This window comes from Vitis vinifera, chromosome 5 (genome assembly GCF_030704535.1).
Source record: "Vitis vinifera cultivar Pinot Noir 40024 chromosome 5, ASM3070453v1".
NCBI classification, from domain to species: Eukaryota; Viridiplantae; Streptophyta; class Magnoliopsida; order Vitales; family Vitaceae; genus Vitis; species Vitis vinifera.
Genome location: NC_081809.1, coordinates 671,262 through 692,120, shown reverse-complemented (window position 1 = coordinate 692,120; position 20,859 = coordinate 671,262). Strand labels below are relative to the sequence as shown.

Genomic DNA, 20,859 nt, shown 5'->3' with positions numbered 1-20,859 from the left:
GAAGTCATTGTGTTATAGTAAATTAAATAATCATTTAATAGAAAACAATTTTTTATAAAAAAAAATAAAATAAAGATGGTTTTCTAAATAAAGTATTTCCAGTTTACACCATCATGCATGTATCAAAATAAATCTCGCCCAGCAGTAATTCGCTAACAATCTTAGTGACTAATTAATTTGGAATTGGTGCAGATATTGCTTAATTAGTAAAACAGATGATTTCCAATATATTTATTAAGGTAATACAATAATGACACTTCATGGCAATAGAACATCACAAATACTCCGAGGATCACACCTGGGAAACTCTTATTTCTAAGCCAAGGCTACTTTGGCCATATGGCAAAAACACAAAAGGCCAAACTTATTGAGACTGATAGATGCAATGAATATGAAGGTGGACTCAAGAGACTAATATCTCAATTACTACAGGCAGTTTTACTTAATAGGCATCGGGATGTGCCAGGACGTAGGCTTCAATAGCCTTGAACAATGCCAGAGCCTCCTCTTTGCCACCCTTAACGTGCTCTTCACAGATCTCTACATCGCCCTTGGTGTGGTACTTGCTGGTGTTCTTGTAGATGGATCCTCCATCAGGAGAAGCCACCACTTTGAGCTCATGAGAAATTGATTCAATGCCGCCCGTCAAAACATCTCCGTCAACCACAGTGTAGCTGAATGTGAAGTTCTCTTTGTCAATCGCATCAACCCGGTGTGTCATGCTTTTGAATTTGCTGCCTGGACACCAGAAAGAGAAAAAAAAAAACAGAACCTCCATTATTCTATTCTGTTCTGTTAACATGTTCATGACACCATGCAGTGATAGTTATATGTGCTGCAATGATTATAATACAAAACTAACCTTCACCAAAGTGAATCTTCTTGATGGTTCCAGGGCCTCCCTCTCCTTGTATGGTTTCCACACTCTTGATAGCTTGAGGCCTTACCTTGGGAATGAGGTTGTCAGAATCGAGGATAGCGGCCTTGAACATCTTGGCTGGGGGAACCGAGGAAGTGACCTCACTCTCGTAAGTGAAAACACCCATGATCTTAGAGTTTGAAATGAAAAGGATCGAAAGAGGAAGAGGAGTAGGATTGGTTGGTTTGCAGAGAATGGTTTGAGGTGAGAAGAGATCTAAGAACAAGGGTTGGCATTTATAGATGGAGGACCAAGGTTCCCTCGTGTGAACGTGTGTCTCTAGTTTTCAAAGGCAGATACGGTTGCATCTAAGGAACGTTCAAAGTAATCCACTATTTTTCCATAAAGGAGTACTATGATCTCATGTTGGTCTCGGCTGGTTAAATTCAAGTGGTGGTCTAATTCCTTTTTTCTTTCTCTCTCAGCGGAGAGGGGGGAAAAGGGCAAAAAAGAAAATAAAAGGCAAACAAACAAAACAAAACAAATGTGTGGATCTTACTATTAACCAATTAATGAGAAACTTTTCCTTCTACTTTCAGTGCATTTGCAGGCAAACGATATGTAGAGCACAACAGGAAATAAATATTTTCCATGATATAAACATAGTAACAGACGGGGAATTCAAGTTACTTTTGATCATATATTTGTAGTCGGTGGCACACCGTTTGTGGGTCAACATTGTGGAATATTGGTGATTCATGGAGAATGGCGCAATACAAGTCCATAAATGCAGGCTGGAATTGAATAAATAACTACAAAGTGAGAAGTCCCTTTAAATTGATGAAAACAAATCCTGGAATGTTCAAATGCGCTCTTCTATATTCAAGGAGGCTTTACTAATTTTCTAAACAACTAGAAGCTTGGACTTTATTCAAAAATGGATTGCTGCAATGACTCCAACAAGATTGAAGAAGAATAGCAATGGAGACAAATCCCCTGGCCTACCTGATCATAACGGTAACTTGGAAATGACCCTGGGAGATCAAAAATAGATTGATTGAGATATAGAGGGAACATTTTTGGAGTGCAGTAGAATGAAGGCCAGTAGTAATTACAATGTAGAGGGAATATGTTCTTTTGATTGGCAAATCAAAAGAAAATCAAAAGAAACCGGCCATAGTTAAAAGGCTATTTGATTAAAATGAATGAGAATTGTAATTTTGCAAATCTAATCCTTCACATATTTCAATCTAAAAAATGACCCATTCTTGACAAAAATACCCTTCAGCTTATTTTTCATCCAATTCTAGCTTTTTCTTCCATTCTCATTTATTTATCATATCATCTCTTCAAATTTTCAACATCAATATGTGTTTCTTCTCTTCACTCCCATCTATTTCTCTTTCATTTGTTATTCATTGAATTTTTTGAATATATATAAGAAAGTTCGACCATTTTTCCATCTATTTCTCTTTCATTTTTTATTCATTGAATTTTTTGAATATATAAGAAAGTTGGACCATTTTTTTTGTCATTAACTTGCAGCCATGGAAAGGTAAGTTAAAAACAGGAAATAGACATAACATGTGTATTAAATCATTGTCAATATCGCAAGGTCAAATAATGGTAAGTAATGAAACTCAATTATGGAATTTTATGGTGATTTTGAAGTTGTTGGCATATTTCCTCTTTATACCAATGTGTGTGTGTGAAATAGGGTTTTGACATAATAGATAAAGATATAAAGCTACAATTTTTGGTTGACAAATTTTATCATGTTTTGAACGTAGGTTAAGTCTCTCTATATTATTATTATTCTCCGTTGTATTCAACTTGGAGTTGAATCATTGGCACATTAACCTTGAAATTCATGGCATGAACTAAAGCCTAAATACATCATTCTTTTAATGATTTTTTTTTTGGTTAAAAAGGTTGAGAGTCACAATATTTGAAATTATTTAATTTTTGAGAAACATTTTATTTTTGTAGCATTAATATTGGTAGTATTTGTGATAGTAGATATGACTAATTTTTGTTTGTTTCTTATTCACTAAAAAATATATATTAAATGTCTATTAAAATGATATGAATTTAGCAATGAATAAGTTTTCGAAAATGAATACCAATTTATAGATAGTAATGCTCTATTATAGCTTAAAAATATTCTACTATTGTGTAATTATATTAATAGTTGGGATTATTTTATTATCTTAATGGTTAATGAATTAGGAATAATGTTTCTATATGAAAAAGACTAGGTACATGATCAAAATGATTTTTGTTTTGAAGGATGTAGAGTTAAAGGCTTTGAAGTCTTGAAGATTATTTCATATGAAGAATTATTAGGGCTTGTGTATGATATTCTAAAGCTAGATCCAAGAAAGTGTTTTGCTTCAATGAAGTATGTATTCGATGCTAAAATACCAACAACTCCTATACAATTAACTAAGGATGGTGTTTTGAAAATTTTTATTAGTTTTGATTGCAGTAATGGGTTTTTTTTATTGTGTATCACAATAGAATAGAGAATGAGAATAATGGTTATAAATTGATTTGCAACTCTTATTTTGAATATCATATATCATTCGAGATTGAGAAAGAATTTGATATAACTTAATGTTGATGTATAAAAGTGGATTCATTCATTATGAGTGATTCAAAACTCTATGCGATGGTAGTGAAAATGGAATAAGATTTAACAATGAGCCACTTAAAGGCTCTTATGATCATGACTAGAATATGAATTGGGATGGTGCATACTAACCATACTAATGATGGACAAGTGACCCAAATTGACCATTTTAGAAGTGAAATAGCTCAGAGTACACTAATTCTAACCATCATTAATACAAACTATGGTTTCCCACATGATAATACCATAATGGAAAGGGCATCAAATAAAAGACAAAGCATGAAACTACCCCCGATAATTAGTGGCATTAGCAATGATTATATAGAAGTGCACCAATTATATTCAAGTTAAAAATAATTACAAAAGAAGTTTGTACATGATGCCTCTCAAACTTAAGAAAGTTGAGTTCAAAATAGCTAAATCTACATCTAAGGCTTTATTTGAATACACTTCTTGTTTTTAAATTTTTTAAATAAAAGAATCCTATACAAATGTAGAAAATTTGATACAAAAATTATAGACCTATTTTATGTTCTTAAAAATTACTTAAAAAAATTTTAAAATTTAGTATAGTAAAATATTTTTAATCAATTTTTTAAAACCATTACATTTTCAGTGTAATTCTCTAATAGATCCTGTATTTTATTTAAAATTTACTAATATTTTTTGTTTAAAAAAAAAAAAGAAAACATGAAGTGTATTCAAATGGATATTGAGTTATTGCTTCTTGAATGTTTTGATAAAAATGCAAGTGGCAAATTTGTGCAACCAAGTGGAGAATATCTAATATGTTTTAGATGATGAAATACAAGTCAATGCATACTTGTAGGTTAGACATGATATCCTATGACAATTGACATGCAAGTAGTTGATTGTCTTGGTGAGAATATAAGAGAAACATATTAAGAGGTCGGTCATCAATTTCAACCTATGTGAACTTAGACATTAGTTCATGCACATGTGAATTCCATGAGCACAGACTATTACAGCTGCTTATAGATATTATGACATTTCATGTCACATTCTATGCTCCTAATACTTTATTATTAACTCATTGTTATTTTCATACTCATTATCTATCTATCCAATGACAAATTGTTCCGATAGAGCTTTAAAAGCATGACATGATTTAACAAAGTCAGATTTCATTAATACATTTATATATTATGATTTCTATTTCCACTATTTTAAATGTGTTTGCATTAAGATTTATTTAAGCATTCATGCATGCATCACTAACATTATACATGACTTAGGTGCATTAAGAGTTACATGGAAGATTTAAGTTATAAGTTCCTTGCAAGTTGATAAGTTATTCGTAATCGGTTCATGGACTTAATAAATTCTTTTAGGTTACAGTGTACTACCTCCTAATTAGAAGGATGACTAGTCTTGATTATTGAGATTTTCTATAATGAGTGCACTAGTGTGTATGGTTACATATTGGATAATACCTATGGTGAGTTATGATATTAGTTATCGAGTAGTCATAACTTTACCAAACTATTATTTTGCATGAGTTTCAACATTGAGAGAATATTGAGCTAGTGTTGAAGATATTAAGCAAATGTTAAGGTCTTAAATGATTTTAACTTCCGAGTTAGATCTTAAGGTGGTCTTATATTATCTATGGATTAGGTTATTGTTGATCAAGACAGATGATTATAGGTACCTTGATATCTCATAAGTTTGAGATAATGTGTCATCTTGTGTGATCTTAAGGACAAGTGATCATGAAATCTATGGTGTTGTAATAATTTGACATATACTCTTAGTAAATTAAAATATGTTAGTTTATCAAATAATAAGTAGATCTAAGACTTAAGGATGATAGAGGTGATTGATTTTAAGAGGTTGATAGTTTGTAGCATTTTAAGTTATGAACATCAGTTCATAGGGAGTTTGCATGTAATGGAGAGTAGGTCATAATCCTGAGAAATTAATTAAATTGAATTTAATCAATTTCATTCTTGATATAATTTTCATAGCATACTAAAGTGCAAGTGACTCTTTGTAATGAGATGTTCAATCGACTTTAGAATTGGTTATGATGATGCCAATATTTTTCTATGGATTACAATGGTCTTTGTTTGAGCTCACATTCTTAGTGATATGTTATTTTAAGGATTTATGAGTTTCTTATACATAACTGTGCACATAAGAGTGTTTTATTTATTTATTTATTTTTATCAAATGCAAGGTTTTACAGAAGCTTATGAATGGGTTTTTTTTTTTGGATTAGGCTAATTAGTTAATTACAATCCAATAGGGTTAAATAATTAATTAGGACCCAATCTGCTAAATTAAGTTACTCAAGACTAATATGAATTTAAGTCACTTAAGCCCATAAAAAAAAAATCTATATAAACTTCCTTAGGGGTTTAAAATTAGACACATTCTTATCCATTGACTTCTCAAGAAAGGGAACCCAAACCTCATCCCTGTAGAGAAAGATGTCTACCATTCTCAAGTACCAAACTTCAAGAGTGATACATTGGGTGGAAGATATATGTGGGTTTTGAGATCCTCTTCACCAACTGGATTTGATCTGAGGACATTCAAATCAACAGTAAAGTTTTCAAAACTCCTAGATCTAATGTTTCAATATGTGTGTGTGCATATATTGTTACTATTAGATCTAGGATCCTTAGGACGATAGATGTATGCACCTTACAATAATCCAAGGCTTCAAATGAAGTTTTTATAGATATTCTAACACAAATGATATGGATTGGATAATACCTTGAACAAGGTGGCCAATAAGAAAGAATCCCTTTTAGAGGAGAAGGTATGTAAGAGCACACGTTGTTATAGTTGATGCAATCAAATGGTCATAATCGAAAACATGCAAATGATCAATTCTTATACATCCTTGAAATTAGTATAGCTTTGGCATCCTATGGACTAACAAGCCATGTAAACTGTAAGAGTGATTTTTTTTGGTTACCATGTGAATGAAAATATAAATTACATTTTTGTATATTATGATAGGACATGTATAAATTAAGAATGAAAATTACATGTTTCTTTTCAACTATGGACTTAAAGTTCATTAAGTTTTTCATAATGATATCTTGATAATTATAGTTAACTTCAAAACCTTTGAAACGAAAATAACAAGGTGGCCAACAAGAAAGAATCCCTTCTAGAGAAGAAGGTAAGAACACACATCATTGTGGTTGATGCCATCAAATATGGCCATAATAAAAAATATGCAAATGATCAATCCTTTTACATCCTTGAGATTATTATAGCTTTGGCACCCTATGGACTAACAAGCCATGAAAACTAGAAGGGTGATTTTTTTTTCAATACCATGTGAATGAAAATATAAATTACTTTTTTGTACATTGTGAGAGGACATGTATAAATTATGAATGAAAATTGCATGTTCCTTCTCAACTATGGGCTTAATATTCATTAAGTTTTTCACAATGATTGATCATAATAATTATAGTTAACTTCATAACCTTTGGAACAAAAATAATAAGGAATGGGTTGAGAAGTATTTTTGTCAAGAATAAGTCATTTTTATGTTAAAATATGTAGGGTGTTAGGTTTCCTAAAATGGAAATATTTCATCCATCATTGACTGGTTGGTAAGTGTTGTTTTCATTGACTGGTCGGTAAGTATTGTTTTCTTTGACTGGTTGGTAAGTATTGTTTTCTATTAAATCGAAGGATTGGGTCTTAATCCTATTTTTGTCCTAAGTCAAAGTCATTGTGCCATAATAAATTAAATAATCATTTAATGGAAACAATTTTTTTTTTAAAATAAAATAAATTTAAAGATGGTTTTTCAATTAAAGTATTTCCAGTGTAAACCCATCATACACATGTCAAAATAAATTGCTCCCTCCAGTAATTCCCTAACAACAATCTTGTGACAAATTTGGAGTTAGTGCAGTGCCGGAATATTGCTTAATAATTTCAGTATATTTATGAAAGTATTACAACAATGACTCTTCATTCTAATAAAACATTACAAGTCCAAGGATCAAACCTAGGAACGTCTTATTTTTAAGCCGATGCTACTTTGGCCATATGGCAAAAACACAAATGATGCTATGAATATGAAGGTGGACTCGAGAGACTAATATCTCAATTACTACAGGCAATTTTACTTAATAGGCATCGGGATGTGCCAGGACGTAGGCTTCAATAGCCTTGAACAATGCCAGAGCCTCCTCTTTGCCACCCTTAATGTGCTCTTCACTGATCTCTACATCGCCCTTGGTGTGGTACTTGCTGGTGTTCTTGTAGATGGATCCTCCATCAGGAGAAGCCACAACTTTGAGCTCATGAGAAATTGATTCAATGCCGCCCGTCAAAACATCTCCGTCAACCACAGTGTAGCTGAATGTGAAGTTCTCTTTGTCAATCGCATCAACCCGGTGTGTCATGCTTTTGAATTTGCTGCCTGGACACCAGAAAGAGAAAAAAAAACAGAACCCCCATTAGTCTATTCTGTTCTGTTAACATGTTCATGATACCATGCAGTGATAGTTATATGTGCTGCAATGATTATAATACAAAACTAACCTTCACCAAAGTGAATCTTCTTGATGGTTCCAGGGCCTCCCTCTCCTTGTATGATTTCCACATTCTTGATAGCTTGAGGCCTTACCTTGGGAATGAGGTTGTCAGAATCGAGGATAGCGGCCTTGAACATCTTAGCTGGGGGAATTGAGGAAGTGACCTCATTCTCGTAAGTGATAACACCCATGATCTTAGAGTTTGAAATGAAAAGGATCAAAAGAGGAAGAGAAGGAGGATTGGTTGGTTTGCAGAGAATGGTTTGAGGTGAAGAGAGATGTGAGAACAAGGGGTGGCATTTATAGATGGAGGACAAAGGTTTGCTCGAGTGAAGGTGTGTCTCGAGTTTTCAAAGGCAGAGACGGTTGCATCTGAGGAAGATTCAAAGTAATCCGCTACTTTTCCATAAAGGAGTACTATGATCTCATGTTGGACTCGGCTGAAACCTATCTTTTTCCTCGGTAGACATCTGAGGACTAGTACTTTTTACAGGTAAAGAATATTTAGAATAGAACAGAAAATGAATTTTTTCTTTGGATATCAACATTGTAATTATGGCATTCAAGTTACTTTTGATCATATATTTGCAGTTGGTAGCACACCCTTTTTGCGGTCAACATTGTGGAATATTGGTGATTCATGGAGAATGGCGCAATCCCAGTCCATAAATGCAGGCTAAAATTGAATAAATATGTCCAAAATGAGAAGTCCTCTAAATTGATGAAAACAAATTCTGGAATGTTAAAATGGACTGTTCTATATTCAAGGAGGCTTTACTAATTTTGTAAACAACTAGAAGCTTGGACTTTATTCAAAAATGGATGGCTGTAATGGCTGCAAGGAACTTCAAATTTGTGGTGTTGTAGTAATTCTTTTTGTGGAATTTGAAATATAGTGTTGGTGAGTTAAAGTATATCAATTTATCAAATTATAAGTAGATATAAGACTTAAGGTTAGCAGAAGTGATCAATTTTAAGAGGTTAACATTTTGTACCTTTTTAATTATAGACATTAGTTTATGAGGAGTTTACATGTAGTGAATAATAGGTTATGAGCCCCAGAAATTGATTAAATTGAATTTAATTAATCTTGATATAATTTTCATAAAATAGTAAAGTGCAGTTGACTCTTTATAATGAGATGTTGAGTCAATTTTAAAATTGGTTATGAGGGAACCCATATTTTTCTATGGGTCTCAATGATCCATGCTTTAGCTCACATTTCTCGATGACATGTTATTTTATGGATTTATTAGTTTCTTCTCCATAAGTGTACACATAAGAGTATTTTAGTAAAATATAAGATTGCACAGAAGTTTATGAATGATTCTTTTTTAATTAAGCTAATTAGTTAATTACGACCCAATAAGACTAAATAATTAATTAGAATCTAATGTGCTAAATTAAGTGACCCAAGCCCAATATGAATTTAAGTCACTTAAACCTATAAAAAAGTTTATATAAGCTCCCTTAGGGGTTTAAAATTAGACACATTCTTATCCATTGACTTCCGGAGAAAAAGAATCCTAACCTTCATCCTTGTAGAGAGATGTTTGCCCTTCTCAAGTACAAGGTTTCAAGAGTACTGATACAATGGGTGGAAGATATGTAGGTTTTGAGATCTTCTTCACCAATTGAATTTAATATAAGAACATCCAGATCAAAAGTAAAGTTTTCAAAACTTCTAGATCTAATGTTTTAATATATGTGTGTGTATATATTGTTTCTATTAGATCTAGGATCCTCAGGATGATAGATGTATGCACCTCACAATCCAAGGCTTGGATCGAAGTTTTTCCAAATATTCTAACACAAATGATATGGATTGGATAATACCTTAAACAAGGAAGACAACAAGAAAGAATCTTTTCTAGATGAGAAGGTAAGAGCACACATCATTGTGGTTGATGCCATCAAATATGGCCATAATAAAAAATATGCAAATAATCAATCCTTTTACATCCTTGAGATTATTATAGCTTTGGCACCCTATGGACTAACAAGCCATGAAAACTAGAAGAATGATTTTTTTTCAATACCATGTGAATGGAAATATAAATTACTTTTTTGTACATTGTGAGAGGACATCATGTATAAATTATGAATGAAAATTGCATGTCCCTTCTCAACTATGGACTTAACATTCATTAAGTTTTTCACAATGATTGATCATAATAATTATAATTAACTTCATAACTTTTGGAACAAAAATAATAAGGAATGGGTTGAGAAGTTATTTTGTCAAGAATAAGTCATTTTTATGTTAAAATGTGTGGAGGATTAGATTTCCTAAAATGGAGATATTTCATCCATCATTGACTGGTTAGTAAGTATTGTTTTCTATTAAATCGAAGGATTGGGTCTTAATCCTATTCTTGTCCTAAGTCAAAGTCATTGTGTCATAATAAATTAAATAATCATTTAATAGAAACATTTTTTTTTTTAAATAAAATAAATTTAAAGATGGTTTTTCAATTAAAGTATTTCCATTGTAAACCCATCATACACATGTCAAAATAAATTGCTCCCTCCAGTAATTCCCTAACAACAATCTTAGTGACAAATTTGGAGTTAGTGCAGTGCCGGAATATTGCTTAATAATTTCGTATATTTATGAAAGTATTACAACGATGACTCATCATTCTAATAAAACATTACAAGTCCAAGGATCAAACCTAGGAAAGTCTTATTTTTAAGCCGAGGCTACTTTGGCCATATGGCTAAAACACAAATGATGCTATGAATATGAAGGTGGACTCAAGAGACTAATATCTCAATTACTACAGGAAATTTTACTTAATAGGCATCGGGATGTGCCAGGACGTAGGCTTCAATAGCCTTGAACAATGCGAGAGACTCCTCTTTGCCGCCCTTAACGTGCTCTTCACTGATCTCTACACCGGCCTTGGTGTGGTACTTTTTGGTGTTCTTGTAGATGCATCCTCCATCAGGAGAAGCCACCACTTTGAGCTCATGAGAAATTGATTCAATGCCGCTGGTCAAAACATCGCCGTCAATCACAGTGTAGCTGAATGTGAAGTTCTCTTTGTCAATCGCATCAACCCTGTGTGTCATGCTTTTGAATTTTCTGCCTGGAAACAAGAAAAAGAAAAAGAAAAAAAATAAAATTAAAGAATCCCCGTTAGTCTATCTGTTAACATGTTCATGGCACCATGCAACGATGGTTATATGTGCTGCAATGATTATAATAGAAACTAACCTTCACCAAAGTGAATCTTCTTGATGGTTCCGGGACCTCCCTGTCCTTGTAGGATTTCCACACTCTTGATATCTTGAGGCCTTATCTTGGGAATGAGGTTGTCAGAATCGAGGATAGCGGCCTTGAACATCTTGGCTGGGGGAACCGAGGAAGTGACCTCACTCTCGTAAGTGAAAACACCCATGATCTTAGAGTTTGAAATGAAAAGGATCAAAAGAGGAAGAGAAGGAGGATTGATTGGTTTGCAGAGAATGGTTTGAGGTGAAGAGAGATGTGAGAACAAGGGGTGGCATTTATAGATGGAGGACAAAGGTTTTCTCGAGTGAAGGTGTGCCTCTAGTTTTCAAAGGCAGAGACGGTTGCATCTGAGGAAGATTCAAAGTAATCCGCTACTTTTCCATAAAGGAGTACTATGATCTCATGTTGGACTCGGCTCGTTAAATTCAAGTTGTGACCTAATTCTTTTTAATTTTTTTTTCAGTGGGGGTAGCTAGGAGGAAGAAAAAGAGGGAAAAGAAAGAAAGAAAGAAAGAAAGCAAACAAACAAAACAAAGCAAATATGTGGATCTTATTATTAACAAGTGAGAAACCTATCCTTTTCCTCGGTGGACATCTGAGGACTGTGCTTTTTACAGGTAAAGAATAAGTAGAATGGAACAGGAAATGATTTTTTTTTTGGATATTAACATTGTAATAGTTATGGCATTCAAGTTACTTTTGATCATATATTTGCAGTTGGGTAGCACACCCTTTTTGCAGTCAACATTGTGGAATATTGGTGATTGATGGAGAATGGCATAATCCCAATCCAGAAATGCAGGCCAAAATAGAATATATATCTACAAATGAATAAATCCCTTTAAATTGATGAAAACAAATTCTGGAATGTGAAAATGTACTCTTCTATATTCAAGGAGTCCTCACTAATTTTCTAAACAACTAGAAGCTTGGACTTTATTCAAAAATGGATGGCTGCAACGACTTCAACAGGATTGAAGAAGAACAGCAGTGGAGACAAATCCCATCACCTACCTGGTAATTGTCATTTGGAAACGACCCTGGAAGATAGAAAATTAGAATGAAGACCAGTGTGGTATTTACATATTGGCAAATCAATTCAGAGAACTAATTAACTTATGGGACAACTACAGTTTTAGCTTAACCAGGAAACTGTAAATCAAGAAAAGAAAACCAGAAGAAACTAACCACAGTTTTAATCTGCCCATGGTAGCATGATACTCATCATACCATTCAAATGAGGGTTCTAGTAGTTTCAGAAAGTGTTTTAAGAAATGCAATTCAGCCATTTTTTTCTTACCACCAAGTACTATACAATTGAGTTTCTAGTATAACCATCCAATTACCCTTAATAAGAATTCTTTCTCATTGATGGAACCAATATTATTATTACTATGGTACTCATGAGAAATGAAATAGATAATTAACCATACAATTTTCCTAATTTAGCCATTATGTTATACTTTTCAATGCATATCCTTGAGTGATGATTCTGAAAAATAAAAGAAAGTTGTGTACCTAGACATTTTTTGTGTCATCAGTGTTATCTGTAAAAGAAAGGTCAACAAATAAAAAGAAATATCTTGACCAACTTTAATTTTTTTGATTTAGAATAATCAAACATTTTCTGATTTTGAGATTTTTGATGCAAAATTTTTAGGCAAGTTAATGTATTTTCATCCTCAAATTGGAACTGATTTTCAGGAAGTGGACACCAATTTGATAATCATAATAGGTGGAGTACTTTGAACTTTCCAAAATTGGACGCAGAAATTTCATGCAAGTTGGTTGTGTTTGTATAGTTGAGGCTGCTTTTTGATGGGTTTCATCTTATAAAGACACATGGATAATTTTATGCAACTTCTAATATACGTGTGAATATTTAGATAACCAATTAATGTAAATATGATAATAAAGGAAACTAAAATCTTACATAAATAAATTTATTAATGAAACTAAAATATGTTATATCATGTCTTGCTTTGTAGGGCTATATTTTAACAAAATCCACTAAATACATTAGCATTATCTGAATATTCTCTCAAGTTTGAAAGCTCATGCAACATAGAATTTTAGTGAATCATACTTACCCAAAAACTAATGTGATTTATTGTAAGTCTTGTTTGATGCGTAATTGTACATACTAGTGCACTCACTAGGGAAAATTATCTTAATGATTAAGACAAGTCATCCCTTAAATTGGGAGGTAATCTACTATAGTCTCTAATAGATTACCTAAATCCATGAACTGATTGTGAACTATTTATCATCTTGTAAGAAACACATGACTTGAATCTTCTATATAACTCCTAATGCACCCTAAGTCACATACAATACAAGTGAAAGAGATATGAATACTTAGATAACAATTCATGTAAATAAGGATAGAAATGGGAATCATAAATAAATAAAGTTATTAATTAAACCTTATTTTATTACATCATGATGTTTTCAAGAGTTTTATCCTGACAAAATGCAAACGACAAATTCATGTAGCCATGTTGGGAAATTTCAATATGTTTTAGATAACGAAATAATATTCAACACATACTTGCAAGTTAGAGATGATGTTTCACATGCAAGCAGTTGACTGATTGGTGAGAGCGTAAGAGAACACATATCAAGGGGTTGGTCATCAATATTTACCCAAGTGAATTTAGACACTAGTTTGAGCACATGTCGACAATTTGATCTTGATCATATTCCATGTCCATAGGTTGTTACCACTTGTAGACATTATAACATTTCATGTCACATTCAATGCTCCCAATACTTCACTACTAACTCATTGTTGTCTTCATATTCATAGTCTATCTATTGAATTTCAAATGATATGGATTGGATAATACCTTAAACAAGGTGGCTAAAAAGAAGACCAAAGAAAAAAAAGATCCTTTTTTGTGGAGAAGGTAAGAGTATACGTTGTTATAGTCGATGTGATCAATATGACGATAATTAGAAAACATGTAAACCATCAATCCTTTTATATCCTTGAGATCATTATAGCTTTGGCACACTATGGAGTAACAAGGCATAAAAATCGTAATAGTGATTTTTTTATTTATTTCATGTAAATGGAAATATAAATTTCTTTGGTGCTTATAGAGATCGGATAAGTACATAGATGGAAATTGTAATAATGATCCTTCTATTTGGATGCCCATACAAATGAAAATTGCATGTTTCATCTCAACTATGGGCTTAACATTCCTTAAGTTTCTTCATAGTGATTTGGATGATAGTTAACTTCAAAACCTTTGGAATAAAAATAATAAGGAATAGGTTAAAAGGTACTTTTGTCGAGCATGAGTCATTTTTGAGGTTAAACTATGTAGAGGGTTAGATTTGCAAAATTAGAATTATTTCATCCATCCTTGACTTGTTGATAGGTGTTCTTTCTATTAAATTGAAGCATTGGGCATACCTCTTAACCCTATTGTGGGTCCTAAGGTAGAAGTCATTGTTTATAAGAAATTAAATAATCATTTAATAGAAACCAATTTTTTTAAAATAAATAAATAAATAAATAAATAAAATTAAAAATGGTTTTCCAAATAAAGTATTTCCTGTTTACAGCATCGATCATTCATATATCAAAATAAATAGCCCTCTACAGTAATTCACTAACAACAATCTTTTGACTAATTTGGACTCGGTGGAGTGCCATAATATTGCTTGATCAGTAAAAAGATGATTTTCAATATATTTATTTATTAAGGCAATATAACAAGGACTTTTCATTGAAATAAAACATTACAAGTACTCCCAAGGATCACACCTAGGAAACTCTTATTTCTAAGCCGAGGCTACTTTGGCCATACGGAAAAAAACACAAAAGATCCAAACTTATTAAGACTGATGCTATGAATATGAAGGTGGACTCAAGAGACTGATATCTCAATTACTACAGGCAATTTTACTTAATAGGCATCAGGGTGTGCCAAGAGGTAGGCTTCAATAGCCTTGAACAATGCGAGAGACTCCTCTTTGCCGCCCTTAACGTGCTCTTCACTGATCTCTACACCGGCCTTGGTGTGGTACTTTTTGGTGTTCTTGAAGATGCATCCTCCATCAGGAGAAGCCACCACTTTGACCTCATGAGAAAGTGATTCAATGCCGCTCGTCAAAACATCTCCGTCAATCACAGTGTAGCTGAATGAGAAGTTCTCTTTGTCAATCGCATCAACCCTGTGTGTCATGCTTTTGAATTTTCTGCCTGGAAACAAGAAAAAGAAAAAGAAAAAAAAATAAAATTAAAGAATCCCCGTTAGTCTATCTGTTAACATGTTCATGGCACCATGCAACGATGGTTATATGTGCTGCAATGATTATAATAGAAACTAACCTTCACCAAAGTGAATCTTCTTGATGGTTCCGGGACCTCCCTGTCCTTGTAGGATTTCCACACTCTTGATATCTTGAGGCCTTATCTTGGGAATGAGGTTGTCAGAATCGAGGATAGCGGCCTTGAACATCTTGGCTGGGGGAACCGAGGAAGTGACCTCACTCTCGTAAGTGAAAACACCCATGATCTTAGAGCTTGAAATGAAAAGGATCAAAAGAGGAAGAGAAGGAGGATTGATTGGTTTGCAGAGAATGGTTTGAGGTGAAGAGAGATGTGAGAACAAGGGGTGGCATTTATAGAAGGAGAACAAAGGTTATCTCGAGTGAAGGTGTGCCTCTAGTTTTCAAAGGCAGAGACGGTTGCATCTGAGGAAGATTCAAAGTAATCCGCTACTTTTCCATAAAGGAGTACTATGATCTCATGTTGGACTCGGCTCGTTAAATTCAAGTTGTGACCTAATTCTTTTTAATTTTTTTTTTCAGTTGGGGGTAGCTAGGAGGAAGAAAAAGAGGGAAAAGAAAGAAAGAAAGAAAGAAAGCAAACAAACAAAACAAAGCAAATATGTGGATCTTATTATTAACAAGTGAGAAACCTATCCTTTTTGTCGGCAGACATATGAGGACTAGTGCTTTTTACAGGTAAAGAATATGTGGAATAGAATAGGAAATGAATTTTTTTTTTTTTTTTTTTGGGATATTAACATTGTAATCGTTATGGCATTCAAGTTACTTTTGATCATATATTTGTAGTTGGGTAGCACACCCTTTTTGCAGTCAACATTGTGGAATATTGGTGATTGATGGAGAATGGCATAATCCCAATCCAGAAATGCAGGCCAAAATAGAATATGCATTTACAAATGAATAAATCCCTTTAAATTGATGAAAACAAATTCTGGAATGTGGAAATGTGATCTTCTATATTCAAGGAGTCCTTACTAATTTTCTAAACAACTAGAAGCTTGGACTTTATTCAAAAATGGATGGCTGCAACGACTTCAACAGGATTGAAGAACAGCAGTGGAGACAAATCCCACCACCTTCCTGGTAATTGTCACTTGGAAACGACCCTGGAAGATAAAAAATTATAATGAAGACCAGTGTGGTATTTACATATTGGCAAATCAATTCAGAGAACTAATTAACTTATGGGACAGCTACAGTTTTAGCTTAACCAGGAAACTGTAAATCAAGAAAAGAAAACCAGAAGAAACTAACCACAGTTTTAATCTGCCCATGGTAGCATGATACTCATCATACCATTCAAATGAGTGTTCTAGTCGTTTCAGAAAGTGTTTAAGAAATACAATTCAGCCATTTTTTTCTTACCCCCAAGTACTGTACAATTGAGTTTCTAGTATAACCATCCAATTACCCTTTATAAGAATTCTTTCTCATTGATGGAACCAATATTATTATTACTATGGTACTCATGAGAAATGAAATAGATAATTAACCATACAGTTTTCCTAATTTAGCCATTATGTTATACTTTTCAATGCATATCCTTGGGTGATGATTCTTAAAAATAAAAGAAAGTTGTGTACCTAGACATTTTTTGTGTGTCATCAGTGTTATCCATAAAAGAAAGGTCAACAAATAAAAAAAATATATCTTGACCAGCTTCCATTTTTTGATGTAGAACAATCAAAGATTTTCTGATATTGAGATTTTTGATGCAAAATTTTCAGGCAAGTTAATGTATTTTCATCCTCAAATTGGAACTGATTTTCAGGAAGTGGACACCAATTTGATAATCAAAATCGGTGGAGTACTTTGAACTTTCCAAATTGGATGCAGACGTTTCAGGCAAGTTGGTTGTGTTTGTATAATTGAGGCTGCTTTTTGGTGGGTTTCGTCCTATTGCTGATTTTTAGGAATGATATATCTTATAAAGACACATGGATAAGTCTTTAATAAATATCCAATCCTTGAATTTAATAGAAAAGAACACTTACCAACAAGTCAATGATGGATGCAATAATTCCAATTTTGCAAATCTAGCCCTTCACATACCTTACCTAAAAAATGACTCATTATTGACAACAATACCTTTCAACCTATTCCTTATTATTTTTATTCCAAATGTTTTGAAGTTAACCATAGTAAATAAAAAATAAATAAATTGTTAATCATCTTTACTATCACAAATACTACCCTTACAAAAATTGTTTAAATTATTAAATAATTTTTAATATCCTAACTCGTAACTATTTTCAACAAAAAAAATAAAACATTTATAATAATAATATAGAGTTAATATAGGATGACTACATATATATGGACTTAATTACCTGCATCAAGTTCAGAGCATCGGTGAAGTTTGGTATAGAACTAAGAAGCGCAACTTTATTTGTTATCTTAAAACTCTATTTAACATATATTTATATTTATATAAAAAGCAAATTTGCCAACAAAACAAAATGTACCATAAATTACATAGTTGAATTTAATTACTTACCATCATTAGACCTTGTCATATAGACAATGCTCCTCCACACTTTTTATGTCTATTTACTGCTTTTGAGTCCCTTAATTTCCATGGCTGCAACCGACATGAAAAAAAATGGTAATAAGTTGAGACTTTTTAAATATTCACCGCATCTCATGCATCAAGAGTACTTTAGAACATTCAATAAATAAGAATTGAAAGAAAAATAAATGGAGGTAAAAAGAATAAAGGTACATTGAAGTTCAAAGTTTGAAGAAATGGGATAAATAAGAGGGAAAATAGGCTGGAGGAAATTTTTATCAAGAATAGTTCATTTTTGAGATTGAAATATGTAGAGGGCTAAATTTGCAAGATTAGGATTCTTTCATTCATTTTAATCAAATAGTCCTTTTAACTATGGCCAGATTCTTTTGATTTTCTCTGCTAGCTTTACAGTTTACTCGCTAAGCAAGAACTGTGGTTGTCCAATAAGTTAGCTCTCTGAATTGATCTGCCAATCTGTTAATACCACACTGGCCTTCATTCTACTTCACTCCAAAAATTTTCCCGTATCCCAATCAATCTATTTTTGATCTTCCAGGGTCATTACCAAGGTACAGTCATGATCATGTTGGAGTTATTGTAGCCATCCATTTTTGAATTAAGTCAAAGCTTCTAGTTGTTTGGAAAAATAGAAAAGCCGCCGGGAATATACAAGAGCACATGCATTTTAACATTCCCGAATTTGTTTTCATCACTTTTAAAGGGGCTTATCAGTTTGTAAATATTTATTCAATTTTATAGCCTGCATTTCTGGACTCGGATTATGCCATTCTCCATGAATCACAAGGAAAATATTCATTTCCTGTTGTATTCTACATGTTGATTACCTCTAAATGCACTGAAAGTAGAAGGATAAGTTTCTCGCTGGTTAATAATCAGATCCACGCATTTATTTTGTTTTATTTGTTTTTTTTTCTTTTCTATTTTCCCTCCTCCCGCCCAGAAAACGAAAAACCAAAAAAAAAATAAAATAAAAAAAACATAAAAAAGAAAGAAAAAACGAATTAGACCACCACTTGAAACGAACCAGCGATTCCCACGTGACATCATGAATAGAACTCCTTTATTGAAAAATAGTATATTACCTAGAACCTTCCTCAGATGCAACCATCTCTACCTTTGAAAACTGGAGACACAACTTCACACAAGGGAACCTTGATCCTCCATCTATAAATACCACCTCTTGTTCTCACATCTCTCCTCACCTCAAACCACTCTCTGCAAACCAACCAATCCTCCTTGTCTTCCTCTTTTGATCCTTTTCATTTCAAACTCTAAGATCATGGGTGTTTTCACTTACGAGAGTGAGGTCACTTCCTCGGTTCCCCCAGCCAAGATGTTCAAGGCCTCTATCCTCGATTCTGACAACCTCATTCCCAAGATAAGGCCTCAAGATATCAAGAGTGTGGAAATCCTACAAGGACAGGGAGGTCCCGGAACCATCAAGAAGATTCACTTTGGTGAAGGTTAGTTTCTGTTATAATCATTGCAGAACATATAACCATCGTTGCATGGTGCTATGAACATGTTAACAGATAGACTAACGGGGGTTCTTTTTTTTTTTCTTTTCTTTTTCTTTTTCTTGTTTCCAGGCAGAAAATTCAAAAGCATGACACACAGGATTGATGCGATTGACAAAGAGAACTTCTCATTCAGCTACACTGTGATTGATGGAGATGTTTTGACGAGCGGCATTGAATCAATTTCTCATGAGCTCAAAGTGGTGGCTTCTCCTGATGGAGGATGCATCTACAAGAACACCAAAAAGTACCACACCAAGGCCGGTGTAGAGATCAGTGAAGAGCACGTTAAGGGCGGCAAAGAGGAGTCTCTCGCAGTGTTCAAGGCTATTGAAGCCTACATCTTGGCACACCCTGATGCCTATTAAGTAAAATTGCCTGTGGTAATTGAGAAATTAGTCTCTTGAGTCCACTTTCATATTCATAGAATCAGTCTTAATAAGTTTGGATCTTTTGTGTTTTTTGCCGTATGGCCAAAGTAGCCTCGGCTTAGAAATAAGAGTTTCCTAGGTGTGATCCTTGGGAGTACTTGTAATGTTTTATTTCAATGAAGAGTGGTTGTTATATTGCCTTAATAAATAAATATATTGAAAATCATCTTTTTACTAATGGGAGAATTATGTTTTGGGGGTAGATGGGCCCCCAAATTAACAAAAAATCCATATAACTCTTCAAATTGAGCCCAAGACCCAATGAAAGAATGAAAATTGAGTTGAAGGATATTATCCTTCAGTATTTCCAAATATGCCCTTTATTGATTTTGAGAAAAAAAAAAATATTTTTGAAAAATACTTTTATTTAATTTAATATTTTTTATTTAATTTAATATTTAAAAAAAATACTTTTATGTAATTTAATATTTTTTTAAATACTTTTATTTAATTTAATATTTTTTAAAAATAAACTTATTTAATTTAATATTTAAAAAAAAAATTTAATATATATTTTTAAATACTTTAATTTAATTTAATATTTTTGAAAAAAAAATTTTAATTTAATATTTTTGAAAAAAAATTATTTAATTTAATATTTTTGAAAAAAAATTATTTAATTTAATATTTTTGAAAACTGCTTTTATTTAATTTAGTATTTTTGAAAAAAAAATTATTGAAAAAAAATTATTTAACTTAATTTTATAAAATATTTTATATGTGTTCTTAAAGGGTATATTTGTCCGTTACTATTTCATATCCTTCAACTCAATTTGAAGAGTTATATGGACCTTTTGTTAATTTGG

The 20,859-nt window shown here is 32.6% G+C and overlaps 5 protein-coding genes across 5 annotated transcripts; 1 reads left to right on the top strand and 4 right to left on the bottom strand.

Moving 5' to 3' along the window:
- Positions 1-203: 203 nt before the first annotated feature.
- On the bottom strand, positions 204-2,759 carry LOC100246525 (major strawberry allergen Fra a 1.05). Its single transcript, XM_002274749.5, has 2 exons — positions 863-2,759; positions 204-738 (listed from the first exon to the last, which is right to left on the bottom strand). Exons 1-2 carry the CDS (start codon positions 1,044-1,046, stop codon positions 443-445), a joined length of 480 nt encoding a protein of 159 aa, XP_002274785.1. The 5' UTR covers positions 1,047-2,759; the 3' UTR covers positions 204-442.
- A 4,649-nt stretch (positions 2,760-7,408) lies between these two features.
- On the bottom strand, positions 7,409-8,358 carry LOC100251668 (major strawberry allergen Fra a 1.05-like). The gene is made up of 2 exons (XM_002274670.5): positions 8,034-8,358; positions 7,409-7,911 (listed from the first exon to the last, which is right to left on the bottom strand). The coding sequence occupies exons 1-2, from the start codon at positions 8,215-8,217 to the stop codon at positions 7,616-7,618; spliced, it is 480 nt and encodes a 159-aa protein (XP_002274706.1). The 5' UTR covers positions 8,218-8,358; the 3' UTR covers positions 7,409-7,615.
- A 2,258-nt stretch (positions 8,359-10,616) lies between these two features.
- LOC100256795 (pathogenesis-related protein 10.3-like) lies at positions 10,617-11,518 on the bottom strand. Its single transcript, XM_002274581.4, has 2 exons — positions 11,247-11,518; positions 10,617-11,118 (listed from the first exon to the last, which is right to left on the bottom strand). Exons 1-2 carry the CDS (start codon positions 11,428-11,430, stop codon positions 10,823-10,825), a joined length of 480 nt encoding a protein of 159 aa, XP_002274617.1. The 5' UTR covers positions 11,431-11,518; the 3' UTR covers positions 10,617-10,822.
- Positions 11,519-14,969: 3,451 nt separating this feature from the next.
- LOC100261887 (pathogenesis-related protein 10.3-like) lies at positions 14,970-16,061 on the bottom strand. Its single transcript, XM_002274499.5, has 2 exons — positions 15,610-16,061; positions 14,970-15,480 (listed from the first exon to the last, which is right to left on the bottom strand). Exons 1-2 carry the CDS (start codon positions 15,791-15,793, stop codon positions 15,185-15,187), a joined length of 480 nt encoding a protein of 159 aa, XP_002274535.1. The 5' UTR covers positions 15,794-16,061; the 3' UTR covers positions 14,970-15,184.
- Positions 16,062-19,305: 3,244 nt separating this feature from the next.
- On the top strand, positions 19,306-20,229 carry PR10.3 (pathogenesis-related protein 10.3). Its single transcript, NM_001281027.1, is given in 2 exon segments — positions 19,306-19,568; positions 19,695-20,229. Coding segments are annotated over 2 exon segments (480 nt in total). The 5' UTR covers positions 19,306-19,384; the 3' UTR covers positions 19,991-20,229.
- Positions 20,230-20,859: the final 630 nt, after the last annotated feature.

Coding starts and splice junctions, on each gene's coding strand:
- LOC100246525 (XM_002274749.5), bottom strand. CDS start 1,046: ATGGGTGTTTTCACTTACGAGAGTGAGGTCACTTCCTCGGTTCCCCCA. Junction 739..862: donor GAAGATTCACTTTGGTGAAG/GTTAGTTTTGTA, acceptor TCTGGTGTCCAG/GCAGCAAATTCAAAAGCATG.
- LOC100251668 (XM_002274670.5), bottom strand. CDS start 8,217: ATGGGTGTTATCACTTACGAGAATGAGGTCACTTCCTCAATTCCCCCA. Junction 7,912..8,033: donor GAAGATTCACTTTGGTGAAG/GTTAGTTTTGTA, acceptor TCTGGTGTCCAG/GCAGCAAATTCAAAAGCATG.
- LOC100256795 (XM_002274581.4), bottom strand. CDS start 11,430: ATGGGTGTTTTCACTTACGAGAGTGAGGTCACTTCCTCGGTTCCCCCA. Junction 11,119..11,246: donor GAAGATTCACTTTGGTGAAG/GTTAGTTTCTAT, acceptor TCTTGTTTCCAG/GCAGAAAATTCAAAAGCATG.
- LOC100261887 (XM_002274499.5), bottom strand. CDS start 15,793: ATGGGTGTTTTCACTTACGAGAGTGAGGTCACTTCCTCGGTTCCCCCA. Junction 15,481..15,609: donor GAAGATTCACTTTGGTGAAG/GTTAGTTTCTAT, acceptor TCTTGTTTCCAG/GCAGAAAATTCAAAAGCATG.